The sequence below is a fragment of the Colossoma macropomum genome, unplaced genomic scaffold (genome assembly GCF_904425465.1).
Source record: "Colossoma macropomum unplaced genomic scaffold, Colossoma_macropomum, whole genome shotgun sequence".
Lineage (NCBI taxonomy): Eukaryota > Metazoa > Chordata > Actinopteri > Characiformes > Serrasalmidae > Colossoma > Colossoma macropomum.
Genome location: NW_023494790.1, coordinates 20,717,023 through 20,743,898, shown reverse-complemented (window position 1 = coordinate 20,743,898; position 26,876 = coordinate 20,717,023). Strand labels below are relative to the sequence as shown.

At 40.8% G+C, this 26,876-nt stretch overlaps 1 protein-coding gene across 8 annotated transcripts in view; it reads right to left on the bottom strand.

The window, feature by feature from the left end:
* arhgap12b (Rho GTPase activating protein 12b) overlaps positions 1-24,746 on the bottom strand; it is a 69,699-nt gene extending 44,953 nt beyond the window's left edge. For all 8 annotated transcript variants that reach the window (XM_036572479.1, XM_036572480.1, XM_036572483.1 and 5 more), the window contains exons 1-2: positions 24,557-24,746; positions 12,091-12,865 (exon numbers count right to left, since the gene is read on the bottom strand). In XM_036572479.1, the coding sequence (XP_036428372.1) occupies positions 12,091-12,774 (684 nt within the window). In that variant the 5' untranslated portion in view covers positions 12,775-12,865; positions 24,557-24,746. The remainder of the gene's footprint in view (positions 1-12,090; positions 12,866-24,556) is intronic.
* Between the last annotated feature and the right edge of the window lie 2,130 nt (positions 24,747-26,876).

Sequence of the window (26,876 nt, the reverse complement as noted above, 5' to 3'; positions counted from 1 at the left end):
GATTGTTTCTCCAATGCTTTTTAAAAAGTGGTGTAACAATAAAATATTAACAACACTCATTTTTTCTTTTTTTAAACACTGTTAACAGATTTTCCTACTTTCACCCTTTGAACCATCTGTACTTCCACCCTGAAGCTTGTGCGGAGTATGTTGCTATGACTCTGTGACTTCAGCCTTCTCATTCAAATACAGCTTTAAACAGCAAGTCTTATTGACTGCTCTGTTGATAAAAGCAAAGATATTTGTCAAGAGTTTGTTTATCGCCGAAGTCCATTGAGTCTGAAGTATCACTTACAAGCAAACACGACGCTGATGCCAGCAATAAGAGTTATCCATCAGATTACGGTGGAATGTGCTCATAGGAGAACTATGAACAAATCAACAAGCAGATAACAAAATTAATATCCAAAGTGGAAAGCTGCAGTTCCCCTCAGAACAAGACATGAAGCAGCATTATGAGAGCAGAAGGGCTATAATCTTAGAGGAGTTGGAACATGCAGCCACCGTTGCTCTCACTGGACGTTAGTGATGAAAATTGGAAACTGCATTCACCCTATTTTCATGCTTACCCTGCGTTCACATTCTGATGAAGCTTATTTTATCCACTCCTAAAGCTATAAGAAAAATAACTACTTTAAAATGTAAAAAAAAATTGCTGAAATTTCAGCAAATAAGACAAATCCAATTAATTCTAATTAACTACACAAAATAATGTGATGAATCATATTAAATTAATTTAATTGTTGGACTGCCCTAGTCATCATCAAATATTGTAAGGCGTTATAGCTAGAATCACAATACTAGTATTTTGTCCATATCACACAGAACTAATACTAATCATGGCCAGGCCCTGATCCTAGCTTGATGTTCTGCCAACATTCCTACCAAGAGGCACTCTGCAGGCCATGAATCCACAGCCAAAAGTGCTCTCTATTACGGCTTGGAGAGGGAACTGAGAACGACCACTTCTGCCATCAAACACAGCCTACAGCTTTAGGGCAGACAGTGAGGAACCTAGGAAGAGTTCACTCAGGCCAGACTGGTAAGAAACAGGTTGCCTGGGAATGGAAGAGGAAGTACAGTCCAGACTGTTTTCAGAGGATTAATAACAGCTCCTAGAAAGAGACACGCAATGCTAATTGCAATTGGTCAAAGGAAAGGTCAGAAGGTTTCAGCATGTATGACCTGTACCAAGAAAAAAAAAGCAGAAATGCATAACCACTTTGGCTCAGTTCCCTTCCAACTGCAAATCACTTTCAACTTAGAAAATGAAGTACAGCTTCACATTTGTATTCAATTTAGGTGTGAAAGAAAAATGTTTATGATTCATTCACCACATAAAGCGAGGCAGAATCTAGCTGTAATATCTGTTAGGGCTACATGATACGGAGTAAGTACTACTAAGTACTAGTACCGCAATTATATCGGAACATGTGGTTGTCATACACCTGGCTAAAAGTGTATAGGTTAATCAAAAAAATGGTTAAAGATTTACATGCATTATTTTGAGTACAATCATTTACTTTTGTTGGATTATATAAATGTGCTGATTAATTAAAATACCCATAGAGTTGCAAAAAGCTAATTTTTTTGTTACAGAGCACCATGGATTCAACTGAGCCACACAATCTGCATTATGCTACTGGACCCATAACAAGACACGCCTGTTACATAACACAACAGTCCCTTCTAACAGCAATAGATATTATAACTCTTCACACAATCACAGACACACACACCTGTTGGATGTCTCTGCCTCAGAGTCCATTTCGGTGTGTAGTTTATACAGGGCTGTGTTAGTGTCTCTGACTCTCAGAGGTGTGTGCTCTCGCACTGTGCGAGATTCAGACCGAAAGCTTTTAAATGCATCACTTTATGCGTCACTAATAAAAGCTATTCAGAGTAATTCACCATGGAGAGACAGGCACAGCAAATCGGCAGAATGGGTCGAGTAGGTGGCAGGCTTTATATGGGTAATGTGCAAGAAAAGAAAAGGACAAAGATGTTAAAAAGAAGTCGAAAAATAAAGGCTCTTTGCAGAAAATAATACAAACGATAATTGGAGGTGTTTCTTTAAAATGAAAGCTACAAACACTCTCTGTGCCTGTCTGACAGCCTGTCTTGCTCTCTGCCCATCACACACACACCCACACACAAAGTAACACCGCAGGCAGCAGTCAACAGGGGGTTAGAGGAAGCGCAATGTGACAGTGCAGATCCACCGGCTGCTTCCTGTGTCCTTCAACATTCACTGAGCCACAGGGCCTTGAAGTCTGCACACAGACTGAGAGGGTACACAAACTAGGCGTAGGCGATATGGCAAAAATAACACCACAACACAAACATTTCTACGATACACCTCACAATATTTTTTGGGGTCCAGTAAGTTGGAACAAAGAACGTGCACTAACAAAACAGTAGTGCCACAAAAAATGATTTTATTTTATATTTAATGTTTTGCACAATACTACATCCAATTAAACAGGAACAGTTAAGCTCTATTGGACTCCCCCAATCATATGGATTCAAACTAGTGATTTACTGGCAACAGTGCTAAACCTTGCACACCTATAACAATAGGAGCCTGTGTTACATGGTTTATGTAAAAATAATTAATTATTTAAATTAGGCTGTTACTGCAGCAGAAGGTATGCCCTCTTAATAGTCTTGTCTGTTTTCAAAAGTTGGGAACTCAAATTTAACATCAAACCACGCGTTCCTCTTCTCTAGCAGCACGTCAGCACTGTACTGTCTTGTGAGGCTTGACAGTAACTCAATTCCTGCAGCACAAGCTGCTACTAATAAAAGTTACAAAGCAAAGCATTTGATTTTTGAATGTAGCTTGTGGATTGTATTTTTGACCAAGCATTAGTGATCTAATTGGTGTAATTCAAAATGACAAACCAATCATAAAGAAACAGATATTAAGGTCCTTTACTATTGCTTTGACTGTGATATACAGATGTTCAGCATCTCTAATTTCTTTATCTATTTTCATGGCAGCAAATCTGAGAGTAACTGAGCTCTTTTGTCCCTGCAAAATTTTTAACCAATAAACAAACACTCGTGTGTAATTTGGTGCATTTCAGCTGCTGCAATATAAAACCAACTGAGCCAAATGAAACAGATAAAATGTCACAAAAACCCAAACCCCGGTACGGAGTGTAGCAAATGAACTAGGTGTGAAAACCGCATCAGAAGGATGTCAGTCATACCTCCTGGCAGCCAATGGCCTTTTATATTTAGTCACAGGCTCAAGGAACATGTCAGTCTCCAGGTCGAAAACTATTTACTATCATTAATCAGTCCAGGAGAGAACAGAGACGATGAGCAGATTAACCAGCCACAAATACAGCTCAGTGGCCTTGTGCTCCACAAACACTCAGAGATGTTGACAACCAGTCAATGATAAATTTAGAGCAGTGTAAGCACAAGTAATGTTCATTTACAGGATATTTCCCAGAGGACAATGAAAAGGAAAGCATGTATGTGAGTGATCTCCTTTAGCAATCAGTAGCTAATAAGAAGAATTTCAGGATGACCAAATACAAGTGTCATTTTCAAATATGTTAGCATTTGCTAATATTAGTCCATTGTACCGTAGGATTTAAATATTAACAACATTCATCACAACAAACAGAAAAGAAGGGATCACAGGAGCTGTCTCTACTTCTAGTTCCAGGGCTTGAGCTAGCTGCTCTGGGGTAATATTCATTGACTTCAGGCTGGCTGATTTACTGAGTCACACTGAAGCAAGCTGAAGTGTCAAAGCACGTCGGTATTTATTTTCAGTTTTCATGCACTCAAACCAAACTTAATGTAAAGCGAAATAAGTAGAAGGAAAACAGCCAAGCGGTAGATAAAGCTGGTATTACAGTAGCAGAAAAATCAACAGGCAGCTTCTTAAACTTTGAGGTGTTTTTATTATTATTATTATTTTTTTTACTATTGGGACTATTGGGGATGTGACTGTACCAGTTTCCCTACAAATTAACAAGCTTCTTAACGGTAAATTTGTCTTCTCAAATTCTCTCTCAGTTCTCTTTGCCTTTTACGCATTGCAATCGGTTTATTTGTCAATCATCGACAATATGTGATTACATTGCTCAACTGCCCACGCGCAGTGCCATCATGAACTTTCTACAAAACAGGGCCTATGTGGGAGAGAGTCAAGCCAGTTGATTGATGCACCACTTTTCATCTTGAGTCAGCACTGCTCTGTCGCTGTAGCAGTCATTGGCTGCGCATTAAAAAGTATTACAATTTTTCAGTGCTTCTGCCTGCATGAGTAGTGCTACTGTCGCTATAGCGAAAGGACAGATTTTAAAAACACTGCTTCAAATTATAAAGCAAAGGGAAAAAGAAAGTGCTTTGGAAGCAACAATTTCCATGAGAGGAAATGATGCAAGGCACCCATGTTTTGCACCAGTATGAGAATGTATACTAGGGGATCTAAATCAGCCAAGATTGGAATCAGCAGATTTTTTGCTCTAAACATATGATCAGAATTAGCCAATTATTTATTTATTTAGTTAGTTAGTTATTATTATTATTTTTTGTTGTTGTTGCAGATTTGTGATCCAATCTTACAATAAAAAACGTAAGGCAGGTAAGTGCACTTGTGCTGTATTTGAATGCTGCTGCTACATCTATACCAAAATGTCACAGCATAATTACGCATGAGTCATTGTGGAAAATAGCCAGCTGCTCCTTACTTTCACTGCAGCACTTGATTTTAAAGGGGGTAACTAATTTTTGTATATAAATTTAAAATGCCAGTTTGGCTGGTTAAAGAGCAAATAATGTTATTTATTTAGCAACTTTGGCTAATAGAAAGTACTGAAAATCCTAAACCTAAAAAATGACTGTAAAGAAATCTGAATCAGGCCACAAAAAATCATAATCGGTGTATTCCTAATATACATATACAAATTTTATTTGTTATTTGGGAATGCACTGCTCATGAACAGCAATTTTTCATTTCTGGAGCATGGCTAATGAAAACGCTGCTAGGGCCAGTGAGAAATCTAAACCTACTGGGATATTAAAAACCTAGAAAGCATTGAGGTCAATACAGTGCAGCTCAGCATGAAAGACGAAGAATAGACTGTGCAATGTTACAATGTTCCAAATTACTTACAGTACCCAATTTTTACCACAATAATAATGTATTAAAGAGAAGAGAGAGAGTGTGAGAGAGACAAAAAAAGTGAGTGAGAGAGTGAGCGAGAGAGAATCAGAATGTGTGCGAGACAGAGAGAGAGAGAGAGAGAGAGCGCTGGAGAGGGAGAGAGCTGGAGAGGGAGAGAGCTGGAGAGGGCTTCCATCATGCTTTGTAAACTGTCCCACAGTAGTTAGGCTTCATAAAACACATTGATTCGGGTGGCAGAGTGGATTGTTCCAGCACAGCAGAGTCGACAGATGATTCCGGATCATTCTCTACTGCCCTGCTGTCCCCCCCATTGTCCTGGCCACCTCCGTTCAGCAGGACGAGGGGTGGAAAGTTCCCCCAACAAAAGAACACGGCTGCACTAGGAGAGCTTTTCACTCACTCCCACTGAATTATAATGGACAACAGCACAACAGACCAATATGAGAGAGAGAGAGAGAGAGAGAGAGAGAGAGAGAGAGAGAGAGAGAGAGAGAGAGAGAGAGAAGAGAAAGAGAAAGAGAGATACACAGAACAGAAATAAATGAGAGTTGCTAAAATATTGAAAGAAAGACAGAGACAGACAAAAAGAAACAGAAAGAAAGAAAAGGAGATACAGAAAGAGAAAGAAAGAAAGACATGAAATGATTCCCATTTTTGCAGCATGAAGTGCTGCACTATCACCAGTCTTATGAAAGTCAGTGAGGAAATATAGATTAATAAAGGACCAACAATACACTTTAAGCAGCACACATCAATGCTTAAGGAAACACTGCATTCAAATATAAAGATTTACTGCTGCTGCATTATTACACACTGCAACAACATAGTCTGTACAGACTGTAGCAGCTGCGATCGACTGAGCCTCGACTTAACTTTGATTATGTAAGATCGCAAAGCGTACATTAAGATCAATTTCTTTAGTATCAGTTTAACTTCCTCATACTAAAATAAACACGCCTGATGAAATCACTCCACATGCATTCTGAATGAATTATCAGCCAAACAAACAGCATGAGTTTATACAGCACCTACAGACTTACTGAGATACAAGACTGATTATATCAATCAGAGACACACTCTGAGAGGATGTGTTGAGTGACAGGAGGGATTAAAAGGAAGCTTGTGTCATATCTTTAAGGACTGTGTGTGTGTGCAGGCGTGACTTACCTTACTTAATTCCAGCTATATGAGAACCATTCTAAATCAACACCACACGGAGGGAGAATGAGAAGGTGCTAGTGCCAGAGCAGCAGAGGGAAAAAAGGAAGAGGTGCAGTGACAGCATCACAGAATCAAACCCAACACACACACAGTCATTCGGTCACTCATTCTCTCTCCCATACAAACACACAATTCCAGGTGAATTCAAAGTTGTCTCTCAAACATTTGAGCAATCACACAGTAAAAATTGCTGCTACTTTGTAAAAAGCAACAACACTGAGGGTATACGAATAACAAACGGTGCTTTTATTGGCAAAGAATCACGTTCATAAGCTGATCCCGATAATCAGCAAAATGCTGAATATCGGCTCCAATTACTGGTCTGGCCGATAATCAGTCGACCCCCAAGACACAACATCCAATTCTCCAAACATCTCTTCCAAACTTGTCCAAACTTGTTCTCCAAACTCCAAGTTGATATCACTTGAAAACACAACATCTAAGAAGTGAAGGATATGCACGTTTCGCCCTTGGTGAAATAAAGCGATTCTGATTCTGATCTTTTGGTCCAAAATGACGTGGTTTAAGCAGCGTAGACTGCTAAACACAACTGCTAATCACAGCGTCATTTGTTCTGAGACTTCCCCCTGACTGCAATTGGTCCACATGTCACATGACTGCCTGAATCACTGCATAGAGAGGGATCTTTCCCAGTTTCTGTTGCTTTTGTAGTCCTTTTTTTGTAGCTAAACCTACAGCCAACCTCTCTCTCTACTGCATTCTTGCATCTTTTAGCCTTTAGTGGTGCAGTGTGTCCTAGGAAAACATACACAGAATTCTCCTTAAGTACACTTACAACAGTGTGCTAGGCAGTATTTCAAATAATTTGGTTGTCTGTTAGACTGCCCGTTGAACTGGACTGTTCACTACTAAAGCCTTGTTGATTGCCAGTGAGCCAAATTGTGATTGATTTTTGTTTCAAGTAACTGCATTTGGTGTGGTCAGTCACTGTTTTTTTTTGCTATTACTGGAGACCCAGTATGGCGTAAAATATCAATACTTTTCATAGTCCAACATCAATGCAGTACATTTCCAGTATCGTGACAACATTAAAGGACATATATACACCTCTGCAGTATCAGAGACAGACAGTAAAAGACTGTATGTGTGTGCAAATATGTGTGAGGTGAAGAAAGAGAAGGGGGCAGAGAGAGAGAGAGAGAGAGAGAGAGAGAGAGAGAGAGAGAGAGAGAGGGAGAGAGAGAGAGAGAGAGAGAGAGAGAGAGAGAGAGAGAGAGAGACAGAGAGAAAGGGATTTCTTTGATAGATGAGTAAATATTAGATTAGGCTGAGGAGTGCTTTTCCTCTGCAGAGATCAGTAGAGCTCCATTGAGTTACTGGACTGGACTGCTGTGCGTGTGCGTGTGTGCGCGTGTGTGTGTGTGTGTGTAGGAATGAAAGGAATGCTCAGGAGAAAAAGTAGGGGCCTCCTTTATAGTCTGCACATGGACAGAGGTACAGAACTGTGAATGGCCCAGAAGGAATGAGCACACAGGCTGCTTCAACAACCATAGTTCAGATTCATAAATGAAGTACTTCATAAGCATAAGGAGCCAATAATTAGATCAATAATTACCTCGCTTAAAAATAGTTTAGGTCCTGTAACTGTTACTGTGTTTTTGTCTTATAATGACAGCTTTAAACATCCAGTGAGTGGGTGAGCAACAAGTAATGGAGAGCATTAAAGAGAAAAAAAAATGGACTTAACAAAGGCAGTGCAAAGAAAGGTGGGCACTACCATTTCTCCTTCCTCTGTGTATACAGAGTGCTCATGGCATAACGACTTCCACTTAAAGATTTTCCAGAATTTCTGCATATTTCAACCATTAAGATGTAAACAAAGTCATTCAGAGTAGTTTGATGTGAAATGCTCCTTTCTAGAGCTCCTTTCTCTGACATCTTATCTGTTCGGTCATCATTATAACTTCAGTTAGGACTGAATTTATCACAGTAGCTATTACAGAATAACAATTCCTAGATTAATAATCTTATCCCAACTCCAGATAAGAAAGCAGTATAACAGAAACATCCTAACTAGACAAAATTTCCTAAATACTGTCCTAACTTTAGAACTGCTGTGTTAACCTTCCTTAACTATTATTTTTAGGCAGCTGTGACAGGCAGCATAGTTCACTACTTGCATAATGACATTACATTTATCTATACTAAAAACTGTTTTTTTTTTTAAACTCCGCAATGTAAAAATCCCAGATACTGCAGACACACTCTCTACTGGCCCCTTTTAGTGCCTTTGTGTGTTAATATTGATAAAAATTCATGAGATGAAACATTGCAGGGATGGTGGTGAATAATGAGGAGACTCAGCTGTATGTGTTGCTATTTATTAGGAGGAATAACACTAGCACAGCTTACAATATTCATAATATCCAGGTTTTCTGTCACTTTAGCTGTGTTTTGATCTTTTTCTGAGCAGTAACGGCAGCTAGAACTTACAATTTTAACAGTTTTGATTACGTGTTTACGTTTCAGACGTGCATGTATCGTTGGTTGCTAGATAACATACGACAGTTGACTGTCGACTTTGATTGAGTTAAGATTTCCTAACTTTAGATAAGACTCTAAGATACGATCCAATTCCTAAATAAACAAAAGGATTTGCTTCTGTAATACGAATGTAAAAAAATATGTTGACTTGTCTTTAAGATCTGACAACAAGTTTCTGTATTATATGTCCAAAAAGTTTAATACCTCTAAAACCCCTGGTTCCTATCACTACTAGTGCAAAGAAAATCAGAGCTGGTAAATTTCTCTACAAATTTCATATGAAACGAAATTTTATGATGTGATTGTGGTTTTGTATTGTGATATTGTATTGGATTTTTTTTGCAACACAATACGCAATACTGGATTAAAAAAGAAAGACCAGGAATGTTTGCTTTTATTTTTCTGGTCAAAGTCCAATTGCAAAGTAATTTTCTCAAAAAAAAAAAAAAACCAAATATATGCTTAAATACAAAGAAGTTACAAGGGAGTTCTTTACTTACTTTGCGGTCGTCTTTTTTAGGAATATCATGGAGTGGTTGTTTTTATTAGAACAGTATAAAGCATTTCAATTTGTGTCAGTACATCTAAGGTTTTTTTTTATAATTTTTAAAGAATAGCCACAAGTAAGCTCTGTAGTGGGAAAAGAAAAAGAATATTTAAGTGAATGTGTCAAAAAAAAGAAAAAGTAAACAAATAAAAAAAGAGTACAGAGAAACTGAACTAAAATTAACCTTACAAATAAGCCTGTCACAATTATTACATAATCAGTTAAGAGGACTAGTTACAAACAACCATTGTAGACCACTGGTCACTCTCACACACACACACACACACACACACACACACGTGTCACACAGGAGCAAACAAGCAAAAATAAACACACATGCGTGACACAAAGTCCATGTTTCCACGCAGCTGTTCCTTCTAAAACAAACTTAGAAAATTCTGACACTGTTATGTCATTGGTCGTATGTGCTATTCGTGTGCTTTCATTAGCAGGGGGCCATGTTACTTAATCCTCTGCTCATCCATATATAAGATTCCATTATATACTTGAAAGTTCACAGAAGTATAATTAACTATAGTGTTTTATTCACATACTGTGAAACAGGAAAGAAAAAAGAACTATGAGTCTGAGTGTTAAATCATACACTAAAAGGCCAAACGTATGTGGACACTTGTATATCACATCCACATGTGCTTGTTAAACGTCTCATTACAAAACCATGGGCATTAATATGGACTTACAACACTAACAGCCTCTGTTCTTCTGGGAAGGCATTCTTTTAAATTTTGAAACATGGTTAAGAGGATTTGGTTCAATTTAGCCACAAGAGCATTAGTGAGGTTGAACACTGATCTTAGGCGATAAAGCATGGATTGCATTCTGTGTTAAAATTTATCCCAGAGAAGTTTGAAGGGGTCGATGTCTAGTTTCTGTGCAGGCCAGTCTAGTTCTTCCTTATCAGAACCAGCAAATCATTTGTTTATGGACCTCGCATCGTGCATGGGGACACAGTCATGCTGAAGCAGGTAAGGGCCTTTCCCAAAAATGTTGGCACAAAGTTAGAAGCACACAGTTCCTTACAAAAAAAACCTACACCCAACTTCACACCAAACTTTACCGCCAAATCCAAATTTGCAGACCAGACCGCCAGATAGTGAAGCATGATTCATCACTCCAGAGAATGCATTTTCACTGCTCCAGCGTCCAGTGGTGGTGTGCTTTACACCACTCCAGCCACAGCCTGGCATTGCGCATGGTGATCTTAGGCTTGTGTGGGGCTTCTCAGCTATGGAAACCAAATCTATGAAGCTCTTAATGAATATTTCCTGTTGCTTACACTGCTTCCAAAGACAGTTTGTAATGAGTGTGACAAAAGAGGACAGAGAATTTTTAATTGTGCCATGCGCTTCAGCACTCAGCAGCCCTGTTCTAGGATCATGCAGCCAAATGCCTCACAACTGAGCTGTTTTTGCTCCTTACAGTTGACAGGGGCAGCTCTAAGATGGCAGAAATCTGAAAATCACTGAGCTCTTCAGCACTAAATTCAGGCAGAGCGAGCTGCAGAGAGGTGAAGAAAAGAGCTTTAGAACCTAATTCCATAAAGAACACATGAACCATCCTTTAACGGGGCAGAGAAAAAGAGAGAGCGAGAGAAAACGTTTAGCATGTGAGTAAAAACAAAAGAAAACCTCACAGGTTTTCATATCAAATAGGACAGCTTTGAGAGAAAAGTATAGGAGTTACTTGTGTATCTAGACACAACAATGGTTAAGGTAATCGCACGGTTTAGCATTAGTAGCCAACACTGCAAACAAAGCCTGACAGTGACAAATCCCTCGAAGCACAGCACACTGTTCTGTCCTTTGTGCTTTGTGTGTCTGTGTGTGACACAGAGAGAGACCGAGAGATGCAGTGAGTGGAAACTGAAAACTCAAAACTCAAATCCTTTTCCCCTATGCAACAGCACACTGAATCTCATCTGATGAATGTACTAGAGATACAGAACTGGGAGAAGGAACGATTAATTTTCAATTATCTTGTTCTGGTACTGGCATAAACTAGTGCATCCCAGTGTCCCAGTGACAGTGTGGGGGTGGCAGGGGCAATAGCCTGGTATGACCTACTTTCTACACTCCCACAATCCCCTTTGTTCCCCCAGAAACACTCGGCAAAGAGAGACAGAGAGAAAAAGAAAGATAGAAAGAGAGAAATCCAAGCTTCACTCGGAACAAAGGCAAACCCAGTTCACCACTGTGCTGTGAAACCCACATCTAGCCATGTTCTGAAATCATCATAAGCTAGCTGTTCATGTTTCACTTTGACACTTGAATTAATTCATATGAATCATCAAACTGATTATCCACCAGTACCACCTCTGCCTTAATGCATATGTATGCTTTCTCCTATGAAAGTCTCCCTTAGAAACACTGTCACGATTCATACATAATGACGTTACATAACTTGCGGCTTCTGTAAGTCTGCCACAAAGCACAACAGGTGCAAACCACTTCCCTTCACCTCACTGGACATGAGAGAGAGGACCACACTCTTTCACAAGTGAGGAAAACCACCTTGATGAGGAGAGAGGAAAATGCAGAGCGAGATACAGAAAGAGTAACTGATGAACAGATTTTGCAGTAATATCTGAAGCCACGCAGCTGAAGTGGGATGAATGCTTCCAGACAGCGTGTCGTGATTTTCTTACCTGCATGTGCTCCGTGGAGCTGCTGCTCAGTTCGTCTCCGGATTCTGAATCGTTACGTAATTTTTCCGACCCTTCTCCCGGCGAGGAACTGTCGGTGTCCAACGGCAACCCTCCCGGGGGTTTCCCCCGGCAACTCGGCTCCTTGGGTGGCGACTCCGGCCTGATGCGCGGGAGAAGCGAGTTGCCATGGTGATGGTTATGATGGTTGTTGTTGTTAAGGAGAGTCAGCTCAGCAAGCACGTCCTTCATGCCTGCGTTCTGATTGGTGTCCCGCAGCAGTAAGGGTGGGGTCTGTTGCCCTGGTAAAGGGGAAGGCGTGGTGGAAGGGGACGGGCGTCCGAAGCTGATCATATCTGACGGAGCTCGATGCTGGGGGTTGTCGTTGGCTGAAGGGCACTGGGTGATGTGGAGGATGTTGGGGGGCTTGGCGCGGGGTTTGGGGGGCGGCATGAGTGCTCTCCTCACCTCACGCACGTACTGGGCGGGCACGTAGAAGGCTCTGGTGCCCTCCTCCCGACGCACCTGCCACCAGTCTTCATTGGTTTTTCTGACCAGCATGTAGCATTCCCCTTGGTGGATGGAGATGAGTCTGTCTTTGGCCTTATACTCATAGTCATATTCCACCTCCACATAGACCTGCCCCGGGGCGAGGGCCAAATCACAGCGACCCTCCTTCTCTGACATGACTCACTGCGTGTGTGTGTGCGTTCCTGCTGTGATTCAAAGCACACAGGCTGGAAGGATCCGCATCACTTATGGTTGTGTCCTCACGACTCTGCAAAGAAGAGAGGAAGAAAAATTCTGATTAGTCGTGACATTAAAACACAACACAGAGGTGGGCACTGTCGATACTACAATCACAGATGACAGAAAGTGGTCTAATTTAGGGCTTGATTTAAGAAAAAATATTATGTACCTTCTCCATAAATCAGCAATGATTAAGTAAGCAGTTAGCAGGGTGTTAATGTGCATTACTAATTCTAGTAAGTAACAATTCAATTTTGTTTAAAAAAAAAAACAAACCTTTGGCAGATTGATATTGGCAGAATACTAATATAATAGACAGTGACAGCCCTAATCTAACTTAATATCAATGATTTCACTGACACACTCTTACAGACACACCCCTGAAGAGAAGAGGAAATGTTCCTGTATCCTTGAGTATTGAGGGCATCAGCATGGTAACATAATCATGCACGAGGACACCATGGCAACAAGCCTATCAGTAACTCAGTGATCAAATTACAATGACAGGAGCCTTAAACCACACACAAGCACATATACACAAGATGCACAAAAATGTCAATGATCTGACTTGATCCAAGTGAGATTTTCCAGTGGTTGTCCCACAGCATATTGGTCCTTTGCCTGTTGACTGATCCTCCGTTTTACTTACTACTCTGTTGATTAATCTGGCAAAGCATTACAGAACATTGGCAAAAATTCCCTTTAACCTAATGAGAAGATCTACTGCACGCAGCATTGCTAAATAACAATGAGCTTCCATCTTAAAATTCCATGCTACTAAGTGGACTACATTGCTGTAGCCAATCAAAACAAGTAGGGTGAAAACAACAATGATTTTGCTACTATGCTGACATTAGATTACACAACAAAAAACAAAGAACGTAATGCACAGACCTGATTGGCTGAGTAGCGTCACTGTGATATTTACAACACATGCGATTGGTCTGTGAGTCTGTAGGTCCAGGTCCGCATAGGATAGCGTCTGGGTCCGGACTTGGACCACGGTCCGCCTATTAGTGACCTCTGCTGTTGCTGATCTATTGGTGTGATCTTTTTCATGCATACAAAAATCATTTAAAATAAATAATGCGCCCTAAATTTGGGTATTTTTACAAAAACTGAGGTGTGCACTACAATGTCTCATTAGGTTCAATGGAATTTTTTACCAGTGTTTTGTAAAGCTTGTCCAACCTTGCTGTAACACTTGCTACAAAAGAACGCATTTGCGCACAAAGTATGAATAGGTCAACTGCCTTGTTGGCAAGATATATGAACAACATTTTTACATAACCTGTTTTCAGAATATGGATGAAACGTAACCACAGTCACATACACTCCTCAATAGTAACTCATGTTTTAAATATACACTGACATGTTCATATAAGGGATCTGCAGATGAGTGACTGCAGCAGCAGCAGCCTCAGAGTCGGATCCGTTCACGCGAGCACTCATCTCTTCTTTCACTCCCTTGTTCATTCAGTGAATGAAAGAAAAACAGGCAGGAGGCAGGATCCTGGACAGTCATTTGTATAGAATATCATTATCTAAGAGATAACGTTTGCAGATCAGGGCACTTCTTCCATCCTTTATCCGTTTATTAAAACACTGCTCGACCTCTCTGCTCCTCTCCCTCCCTTGGATTAGTTATTCACAGTCAAAGGCTTATCAAGCGATGGAAATAGCAACAAGTGTCTGTGAACATGACCTAACGAACGCATGCATGTGCAACGGTCCGTCTGTAAGTAGGATACTGGATGTGCGTTTGACGTGACACAGCCTTGCACTAAAAATAGAAATGGAGACAGTGTGTGAGAGACATGGAGCTAAAAGGAGGCTGCTAAGTCTGCATGTAACTAAATACTGTAACAAGACTCACACATGCATACAAGCGATATCTACTCTGAGGGACTGGTGTGCTATTCTAATCCAACAGCATAAAGAGAGAGGGGAACACTGACTCTTATAAAGAGCAAATCCAGTAATGTGTTCGATTAAATATTCCTATTCATTTCTTGAGGCCATCATAAGTGCAGTTAGTAATCAACAGGAACAGGCAAGTGAAAGTTACAACGTCACAACTTCTTTCCAGCTAGAACAATAACTGCAGCTCCAGCTAGACTGTGATTGTAACATGCTTACTGCAGTGTTGGTCATGACACCGGTATAACCATGTAAATGTATTTTTATTCTATTTATATTCTGGCCCTTCAAGTACATTTTCGATCGGACATGGATGGGCTGGGTATCGAAATTCTACACTATTATGGTATTCACCAAATTACTTACAAACTATGGAAGTACTGAGTACTGAAATACTCCATATCATTCAATACAAAGTTTAAATACCTAAATAACCAGTCTTATCAGCATTGGTGAGCCAACAGGCATGCTGCTTTAATCCAGATGTTGTATAAATTACATTGTGTGTGCATCAGAGATTCTTGATTAGTCTGTAATCTGCTGTGGTCTATAAATATAGCCATTTCCAACACCTCTGGCTTAAGCCACACCCACCTGCAGTTACCAATTTAAACAAAGGTATTGAAGAAGGTACTGTTCAGGATTTGATACTGAACCATACAGACATTATAAAGAAGGAGACAGTTCACTGGTTAAAAATGAACAGTACAATTCGTAATGCTCAACATGGAGTCTGTTTACGGGGAAAGTCTCACCCTTCAATAAAAACAGCCAGTCAGCTTCCTGGTAAAGCTGGCAGCAGGAAAAGCTCTCCGTAGTTGTGGAAATATGCACATGTGCAGTAGACAGAACAACCCAAAAGCATTTTGTCAATTTTACCAGTGATGTCTCTGAAAATGTTAATTAGCTTTCAGTTTCGAGTTTATAGGTCTCTCCTCTTTCAAAGAGCTACAAACCTGGGGTCGTATTACAGAAACTTCCTATGTTTTGTCCCAAGTTAAGATCTGAGAACATCAAAATAAGATTTTTCACAAATTCATATTACATAAACAAATCCTACCTTGTCCTACAGCATCTTATCTCAAATTAGAAAATCTTAACCTACACAATCAAAGGCAACAATGAACCGTCATGTCTGTTACCTAGCAACCAACGATATATGCATGGCTGAAACATAAACGTCATTAAAATAATGTTTCAAAATGTAAGTTAGTTGACTAGACAGCTACGGTTACTGATGTAAAAAAAGATCAAAACAAAACTAAACTACAGTAAACTGGAAGTTAGGAACATTGTGATACGATCATCAACATTAACACACAAAAGTAATAAGAGGGGACAGTGAAGATCGTGTCTGCAGTGTCTGGAATTTTTAATAACGCAGAATTAGAAAACAAAAACATCTCAAGTGAAACCACTATTTGGCCATATAGATAAATGTAACGTCATTACATCAGCTATAGTTATTGTGAACTATGCTGTCTGTCACGGTTTCCCAAAAAAATAATAGAAACGGAAGGTTAAAACAGAAGTTAGGACAGCATTTAGAAAATTTTGTTTAGTCAGGATGTTTTGGTAATAGTGCTTTCTTATCTGGAGTTAGGGTAAGATTATTAATGTAGGAACAGTTATTCTGTAATCCAAACTCAAATTGTTATGGTGACTAAACAGACATGATAAGATTTCAGAGTTAGGATGTTTCTATAATATGGCCCCTGGTCTTGTATGACTGGAAATAACTGCCCAGGGCTGTTGCCAAGATGTCTGCTGAGTGAACAGACTTAATCATAAGGACTTTGACAAGACCCAGCCCTTACCTTAGCTGCTTCTGTCCTGCAGCAGCAGCTATGCATGCATAAAGTACAATTTTAAGCTTTGAGTCTATTTTTTGCTACTTACTCCCACAACACATTTTGTGCATGCCTCTAGCAGCACGCCACCTGCGGCAAACAAATAAAAAAAACAAAAATGCTCCACTTTGCCACCATGCCAGCTCGCTTCTGGTAATAAACAAGCTTGACACTTTGTGCTCTATTTTGTGGCAAAAATGCTAAACATCCAAACATCACAGTTCTTGTTCTTTCTACAGAACATAGTCTGGATTCAGTATGTCATTAAAACACAGCCTTTAACGGTGTTCGGAGAGAACCACAAGATTGCTAATCCAACATCTCCACCTTGACAGAGAACGCCTGGGAGCATTGCCAGAGGTGATGTCACCATAGTAAAAGTCACCATGCTACTGCCGTTGTGATAAGAATTCACTGCACATAAGCTCTACATAAGCTCTCTGTTCCATGCTTCTCTTAGTCTACAAGTAGCTGATCTCAGCACCAGACACACACATACAGACACCTGCTTAGGTCTATATAAAAGGAAAAAAAAATGTGTTAGACCAACTATATTTCTAACCATTGCAACTGCAACATACCAGACTGGTTAAAATGTCTACTTGCACAGTGTTGACAAAGGTGACCACATTTATTATGTATTGTGTAAATGCCTGCAACACACTGTGAACAGATGACACTGATTGGCACACTTATGGCATCATCAACGGAAAACTGCATGCTCATTTACTGAGAGGAAGTTATTTCAGATAATTACGAAGCCTTGATTTTGTACACCAGATAATTGTCGTCTATTGCAGAGGCCAAATTGCAGTAATGATTAACATAACATTTCAAAATAAGATGATTACAAGCATTTTTAAATTCTTTAGAGGGCATAACCTAATGTTTATGACCAGAAGCCTGCCTAGGGTTTTAGCCTCATTAACACTTCATCTATAGGTGGACAATATGATGATATTTATTGTTATTATGATACATTATGTCAAAATATGTTTTCCTGAGCACATTGTCAGTGATACAGTTGGAAGGATTGATCGCTATGTAGCCTTTTTTCCGGTTTCAGCCTATTTACAGCCCAAATATGGGATTGGCTAATATTTATCTAACTTAGCTGATCCTGAGAGCTGATAAGAGATGTCAACCATAAGAGCCATAGTTCGCCTGATGTGTCAGAGTGTAATTGCTGCACCATTTAAGGTGGAACTGGAAAATTCAAACAAGTAACTGGTAAACAGGAAGCCAACTTTAGCCTTGTCATATGTATTTCACGAATGAAAAAAATATTCCTGATGTATATTATATATTTGGCTCCAATTACACTGTAAACTCGCTGTGTGAACATGTAGAGCTGTAATTAACACAGTTCATCCTCAAAGCTTTGAGGATTCCTTTCTGTTAGCATCCCAACGTTAACCTTAGCTTTGCTCACACTGCTCTAGCTTCATGACCTACGGCTTTGGTGGGAACTGAAAATAATAAATCACAGAACTACATAACCCATTATATTTCAGCCCTTTTGGTACATTTAAAAACCCATTTGTGAAGCAGGAGGACTGTTTTGTCGTGTTACCCGCGCCGCTGCGCAGGCTCTGGTTATTCCGATGGTTACGCTAGCGTGAGGCACCAGAATGTAACTGCTGCGCCATTTAAGGTGGAACAGGGAAATTCAAACAAGGATCTGGTAACAGAGAAGCTGACTTCAGCTGTTGAAAGAGTTAAAGGCATGAAAAGGGATTAAAAGGGAACCGTTGCACCGTTTCTGGATGAGTTTTTTGCTGTTTCACAGAATCAATAGATCAGTACTGTTTTGTCCCGTTTGCTAATGTCTGTGGTTAGCTGCGCAGCAGCAATTGTGACTCTTATATTCAGGTTATGCTCTCAGTCCTCCTTCTTAAGTGGTCTGAGTGATTTGATTTGTATCCGTTTTAAATGTGTGTGTTTACACTTGGATTTTTATGTGGTTTGGCCTTATCCAAATATAATCCTGATACTTAAGACGCATGAAGTGACCGGGTGTAAACAGGGTCGTTGTTTTGTGGTTGAGAATCGCTTCTGCACCTTTAAATGTGGCATCCAGTCCTGTTCTCGAATGGTATCGGCTACCAGCTGATCATGTTGAAAGGCAATCGGTAATCGGTACCAGCCCCAAAAACACTGATCGGTCCATCTCTAGTCAGTACACAACTGCATGTTGCATTACAAAGAGAGCATAATTAGTCCTGGTTAATAGGATTTAGTGCTGTGCTGTATGCAAAATGCATGTCAAGTTACCAAAAACAGACAGTTATGAATCTCATATTTCTGCTTAATGTTTGTGTAAATTACAGATGTTCATACAGACAAATATAACATTTTTCAGGAGTGGGCTTCTTATAATACTTGTGTTTGTGATTATCAATAGTCATAACATTGCTTTAAACATGTCAATCTCCTGCACTAACTGCTCCACTGGGAAGCAACAGCTACTCCTTTTGCTATACTTGATAATATAGACTGCTGTATAACACTGAATATATATATTTAATAATTTGATAATTTGTGTCCTTTAGTAAAGACTTTCTTCTCCTATATCCAAATATGCAGCACCAGAGGCACTTGTGGTATTTTTGGCAGAGATATCAAAAGCTCACTTACTTTCATTCGCTCTGACATAATACATCATCCCTGCTGGCAACCTCCCGCAGCTGTCAGACGAGCGCAACAAGCTTAGTTCTGCACTTGTGAAAGCGCAAAGATATGTGAAACCCAAATGTATGAAAACAGAGAGGATAAACAGCACTTAGGAGAATTGCGGTGCAGCGGTGAGCGATGACAGAGGGAAGTCAAATGAGGACGTAGAGCAGGACGTTCCCCGTCAGGCTGTTACGGAGCTCAGATCACCCAGCTGGACTGCACAAAGTGCAATAGATTACAGGGTCATCTTCATAGGATGCTAATAACTAAATCCGCCAAACAGACACATAAGATTCCTATATGGGTGCCAGTGCGAGGTCTGGTAAACAGCGTTTCGCTGTGAAATTTGTAAAACCCGCCTTTCTGACTGTCTGATCGTCTTGGATGGCCAGATGACTACTAGTAATGACACACAAATTATTATTATATATATATATATATATATATATATACACACACACACATACATACACACACACACACACACACACACACACACACACACACATTATTAATTCAGCAAATGTGTTTCCATCATAATTTATTTATATCCTTTTTTACACACCCATGGAAACCATTCCAACACCAGTCTGATATCACACAGTTTCTGCAAATGAAAAGGTCATTGTGCTTGATTCAGAGCATATATTGTCTCGCAGCCCCCATATTGGAAAAAAATTATATCCGTATGTGGATTCTAACATCCCTAATGTCTATACACACACTAGCTTGGATATACACAGAACAAAGTGACCAGCTACTTCAGATAAAAGGCATTCGTACTGTAAATGTACTGCCCTGATCAATCATGGCACATTTCTTTTTTTTTGAAACAATTATTTCTGCTGTCATACCAAAGGCTGAATTTATCTGGGCTGAGGCTGAGTCTCAGAATAGAATGTAGACTTTGAGGGCAGAATCTAAGCTCCCTTTCTCTACACACACAGACCACCACTACATTACCTCTTTGGTAGGCTGTAGGACCAGATTATCTGAAATGTGAAGGAATCTGGTGAGTGAAGAGTTTTCTTCAGCTCTGAACAAGAGAATAAAACTCTGTACATCACATTCTTTAATGGTGAGCAGCTTACTGTTACTGGTCTGTTCAGTTTTAGGGCCATATTTTACATAAGAAATTAAAGACAAATTGCAGTGGCTCAGGAGATGTCATCTTATGTTTGTTTATCATCTAATATTACCATTATTTTCTTATTAAGAGCAAAAAAGTATACATTTTAATTTCTTCATTAGTCCACGGGAGTCTGCTGCCTTCTGAGACTCATTGCTACAGCAAGGCAAAAACAGACACAAGCGAGTGATCAGGTTTATAATTTAATTCTACTTAACATTATTAATTCAGCAAATGTGTTTCCATCATAATTTATTGCTTTTTGCTTTTACTGGCAAAAAGTGTATTCACCTCAAGCAAGCGTACAAACTTATGTGAAATTCGGCAATTACATTCACTATTTGTCGTTCAACATTTTTTTTTCCGATATGGTAAAATATGTATAATAATACATGGATGTGAAACCTAGTTAGTAGCACAAACGAAGTGTGACATACAGATAACACAGATAACACAATGGATGGAGCATCATCTTATTAGAGAGCAACAAAAAGCAGCCAGTCGCTTTCCTATCTATTTGATCTATACAGACAAAAAAGACTTAATATTTCTATTAAAAAGCTTCTGCAAAGTAAATTAATCACACAATCTAGTAAGGTGTGAAACTACACAGGATGCCCTTAGTCCCACGTTCTCACCTCTCAGTGTCAAGACCGTGTGTGCCTAATCAGACGTCTATCACCTTCACAGAGACCATACAGCAACAAGCTTGTATGCAAACAATAGCTGTTCTAGGACCAGTTTCTGCAGCTTTATAACAGGCCCTAGATCAGCAGCTGAGTGACAGCTTCTGTCAACAAGCTATCTATCTGAGTGAATAAACAGCCTAATTTAATTAGAAAATAAAAAAGGTAAAGATTTGACCGTACCATGTGTCTCCCATTTCAGCGTTTGAATGAGGGCCAAAGTGGAGGCTCTATAAACAGGGAGCAGATGGAAGGACTCAAGTACAGCTGAGAGTGTCAGGTCATTATGACCGCAACATACAGAATTCACTACTGGCTCTAACATCGTGTTTGTGGTCAGCTAAACTGAACAAGGTCATCAATTTTATACGGATTGCACCAAGGTTTATTTCAGTTTACCCAGTAGGAGGATGGAAAAAAAATCGATGGAGCAGGATTTTCTGAATTTCAAACAAGGTACAAATGGATCCCAGAGACAAGTGTCCCCAAAGCATTGTACATATAACAGAGTGTGCTCAAAGTGATACAGTCTTAATTATCTTACAATGATCAGATCACTGCAGTGTTGTTGGGGGGGGGGAAAGGCCCAAACACAGCCGAGAATGAGAAATTATATTAAGCTACTCAGAAAATGCAGAATCTTATTTTTTGACTTCCCCAGTCTCTGCTGTCTGGTGCATTGAAACCTTCCTCATTTCAGAGCATCAAAAACACAAAGTTGAGGTTCTTAGAAAGTTTTTGGAGAAATTAATCTCTCTCACCACATGCAACAATATGACTCCATGCATCAGCACAATTCATTAGTATAATATCTAGAGCATGACCATGGCAAGACTTCCCAAAACCATCACATTGCTAACATAATTTTAAGCATAAATAGCTTCCAGAGCATTGTACCGAATTCCAAAGTACAATGATCTGCAATGACAGCAATAAGATGACAACAATGGCAGCACATCACGGATGGTCCCTCAAACTTTCTTGGATTTAAAGTGTAACAGCTCACTCAGGGCTGACCAAAAGCAGAGGATTCAATCACATGGCTCCCAAAAGTTCTCAAGATCTATTAGAACTAAGGTGCACAGATGAACCATCTGTTTTGCACATCCACTTCAAACAGCCCTCGGTTGGGGAGTATACTGGAGAGGCCTAAGCTGTCAAACACTGTCCTAGCTATTATTAGAATGATTTTGTCTTGAGCTAAATCTGGGTGACAAATGGCATTCAAGGTTTTAGATCTTCCGACCTGGTTTATAAAGAGGACCTTAAACCTAGGATCAAAGTCCTCTTATAGCTTGCACATTACAGTGGGCTAGAGGTGGGCAACGCTTACATGTTGTTGTTACAAAGACATGGCCTCATAATATGCTTTTCTGAGTATATCATGGGTATTGTTAATACTTCAAGAAAACATTTTTTAATGTGTCACTTTTGTATTGATGGTGGTGTTTTGGTTCAGTCTGTACCAACGTTTTGCAAACCTCAGAAAAACTATGTTTTACTATGTGATACTGTGTATTGAGGAAAAAGTCTTCATGTAACGTGGAGATGTATTTTGCCACCCATACAACAGGCAATTAACTCTGATCACTTAAATTTCACAAAGCTACATACACTATATGCTTGGACTATTACAAAAGAACAAACATTACAAGGAAAAGGAAAAAAAAAGCATTAAAACAATTAAGCAAGCCAGGATCAGCTAACACCTGTAGTCTACAGGTACTGGGTATGAAACTTAAGACGTTGACCCAGTGCGAGGTCAGAATTTCTAATTGCTACAGCAGGAGCAGAAACCACTACAGCTCTCAGTGGCCTACTCACCTAAAGAACCTGATACCTTCCAGTGTCCAACACAGAGAAATCACAAAGCAACTGCTGTTTTCATCCTCCTCAGACCAGCGAAACTGAAGACAGAATGGGAGAGCAGCAAACCCACTCAGCACTTGAAGGGCTCACATCATAAAATAACTTTTTTTTTTAATAAATGAGTTTGAAGAAGTATGTGGACATTGCTAAAGTTTCATACATCATTCACTCCCCAGTCGGCGCATGGAAACTGCACTGCAAAAACACCCACACTGAATTCCTTGTTTTTGTGATGTCATGAAAACCAGCACATTGGCATATATTTGTCTTTTCAGTCTACAGCAGTTCATCCCCACCTACTCACAGTGAAGTTATAAAGAGTGCTTCAGAACTGACCACTTACTGAATGAGGCACGATACAGAACAGTGGTCATTCACGTATATTTGTCTTAGTCACAGTAACCAAAACAGCCTGTTTAATTCTAAGGAAGAAGAGAGATTGGAAAATGGTCAATGAAAGTACAATGAATAAGTGTTTTGACACAAAAACTCACACTAATGTCATAAGTGGACCTCAGGGAAAAAATATAAAACCACAAGAGAAATGTAGGATAACCAGGATAAAAACCAGGATATGTCTGTATTTTATTTCCTCCCACAGTCTAATCTACTGAGCACCGCCACTCCTGTGACTGATAAATCACAGCAGTGGATTAGATGTTTGTGTGCTGTGGAAGTGTATTTTTCGTCTGTGGGTCTGGAGAGCTCTCCTGCAGGCCTTTGTTCCAGACCAGCATTCAGCTTAAAGGAGCCCAGAGGAGAGCAGTAACTGAATACAAGCAGAGACTGAACTCTTTACTGCGCCTCAGTCATAAGTGATCTACAAACAACTTCCAAATGTCACCGAAGACATCATAACAGCTAAGAGACAATGGCACAAAAACGCTGTGTCTTTTTATTTACCCAGTCCACCTGCTTGTGGCGCCGGGGGGAGGAGCAGTGTGCGTGTCGGGGAACATCAGTTCTGTCTAAAAAACTTGCCCAGGACAGGGGCTTATGGGGAAACACCGACTAAACCCAAATGAGCCAACTTGTCCAGGAGTTCCCGCCGATAAAAGCTGCCTGCTGTTGTTTGACCAACAATGACATCGGAGAAAATGAAAATGTTCGTGGCTCCACATACGACTGGAATTTGGAAACTGTCCGGCTGCCTCTGCCAACTAACCCACAGCTTTCTTTCTCTCCGACCACACTGAAGGAATCAGCCTGTGCAGTCATCTGGTCCAGCAACACAACACAACAGAGTCCATTCAAAACAAAACAGTGAGCACGGCACAGCTATTCAGGAGCTCTAACCAAGACTTCTCTCAACAACTTCACACATTTACAGAGATTTCACACAATAGCCCACAGTTTTACCCAAATAAGGTAATTCGGCTTTGAAATTTCCGTCTGTTGTTGAGATTTAAGGGGATAAAGCAGTTCCCCACGCTGATGGGACTGTGGTAGCAGCGGTTAGCCGCAGTGGAGCAAACCGCCACCAGAGTGCTAACCTATCAACCCCAGCAGCAGCGCAGCGTTACCGTTACTATGGATTTGAACACCGCGGCGCTGGGACAAAAATAACAGTAGAAGCTGTTTGTACTGACCTCCTGTTCGGGGGCTCGGCGCCGTCAGGCCCGCTTCTCGGTGAAGGTCCGAAATAAACTTTCTTATGTCCGTTTTGTGGTGTAAAACTCTTCCCCGCACACACGCAAGAGTGCTGCGCCAACTCCTCTCGTTGCCTCGCTTCCAGCCCGCTGCTCGGTCTGAGAGCGTCCACCCCTCAGACACTACGGCTAAGATGGCGTGGTATTTCTTTTCCCACCCGTATTCCGACCGGTCCCGCCTCATGCGCTGGGATTGGTTAGAGGATTTCGCCTCCTGTTCTGGGATTGGTCAGAGGATTCCGCCTCCTGTTCTGGGTTTGGATAGAGGAGCTCACCTCCTGCTCTGGGATTGGCTAGAAGATCCCGCTTCCTGTTCTGGGATTGGCTAGAGGATCCCGCCTCCTGTTCTGGGTTTGGCTAGAGGATCCCGCCTCCTGTTCTGGGTTTGCCTAGACGATCCCGCCTCCTGTTCTGGGTTTGGCTACAGGATCCCGCCTCCTGTTCTGGGATTGGCTAGATGATCCCGCCTCATGTTCTGGGTTTGCCTAGACGATCCCGCCTCCTGTTCTGGGATTGGCTAAAAGATGTTGCCTCTTCCACTAGGATTGGGCAGAGGATCTCGCCTCCTGTGAGAAATGGCTAGAGGACCACGCCTTCTTCACTACAACTGGCAAAAAGGGTCCCGCCTCCTCCGCCAGGATTGGTTAAAGGATTCTGAGCTAGGATTGGCTAGTAGTCCACAGCTGACTCGTGAGAATGAACTACTGTCCCGTCCTAGCGCTGGGGGCGGGACCTGTGGGAAGGGAATACGGGTGGAAAACAGTAAGCTAATTAGGCTCACCCTCGCTAATCACCCTCGCTAAGTTCTTGCGCCGTCATCAGCATTCCGTTATACGTCACCATGGAGACGGGTGGCAACAACATGCATGTGGACTCCTTCATGCGTTCCCGCCAGTTCTCTGCCGCAACCTGCCAGTAATACATGAGCTACAGTCAAGGAATCAAATGTTTTCTTTATTTTTCTGAGGCATTTTATGAAACTCCAGGCACTAATGAGCTCTTTTTTGTAGATTTTTATTTGTCAATTTATTGTATCTGTGCAGTCGGATTCTGTGGACATGTCCAGTGTCCAGTTCTGGCGAAGTTCAAAACTGGACCCGTCTCTGAATTTCTGATGAATGAAACAGCACAAGCAGTGAGCAGTTATGTAATGTTCGCATCATTGCGTGGGAGAATTTGTTGCTCAATACTGCCACCATCCGTTTTTCTGATGGCATTGGTTATCAGCCCTTTCAGCCCTAAAGCCGTGCACTGCAGTTGCGTCTTTTCCCTGCAACTGTCATCACACAATGATCTAGTCCTACCTGAACTGGATCAGGTGTGTCAGAACAGGAAAATGTACAGTGCAGGTGGACTACAGTTGGGAAATACAGGTCTAGAGAAGTGGTCACCAAGCCTCCTCCTAGAACTCTACCTACCTTGAATTCAGTTTCAGCTCAGATCCTACCTGATTCAGCCGATCAGGGTCTTCTGAACTGATCAGGTGGAACACGCATATTCAAAGAGAAGCCCACCTGATTACACTTTAATCAGTTGGTCTCCGTCTTTAAACAGCTGAGGTGTGTTCTTGCTTGTTTGGGATGAAAACCTGCAGCCACAGAAGACCTTTGCAGATAAGATAGACCCCTGCTCTAGAGGTCTTCAACTCTGTCCCTTGAATCCAGTTTCCAGTCCAGGATTTTGTAATTACAGTAATTGAATTGATTTATCTGATTAGCCACTTTGCATCATATCTACCAATTCTTACAAAATTCAGCACCACAAGGTCCATAGTTGATGAACTCTTGGTCCTTGTGTACCCCTGCCCTGCATATTTTCATGTTTTCTCTGCTGTAACACACCTGCTCAGCCAAACAAGCCCTTCCTGTGTTGAACTGGATGTGCTGCAGAAGGGAAAACACTAAAACGTGGAGGGCCGGCATACTTCATTAAGCTTCTTATGAATTAATTCCTGGTTAGAATAATCCAATGAAGGTAACCCAGTGTTACAATTACGACCAGGGATATATTCCTGACTGGGCCAGTGTGGTCTGCGGTCAGGAGCCTCAGGCGGACCACAAAGCCCGAGGCAGCTCAAAGACTCAGGACCAACCAACCCCATCAGATGTAAAGGCAAGAATAATGAACAGCCCTTGAATATGTAAATGACAAAATAAATTAAGAAATGCCCCTCAGCCCATATGCTTGCTAAGGAGCAGGATTCTTTACATTAACATAATCAATGAAACCAAACTGAAACCAAAAGCAAAGAACATTATTG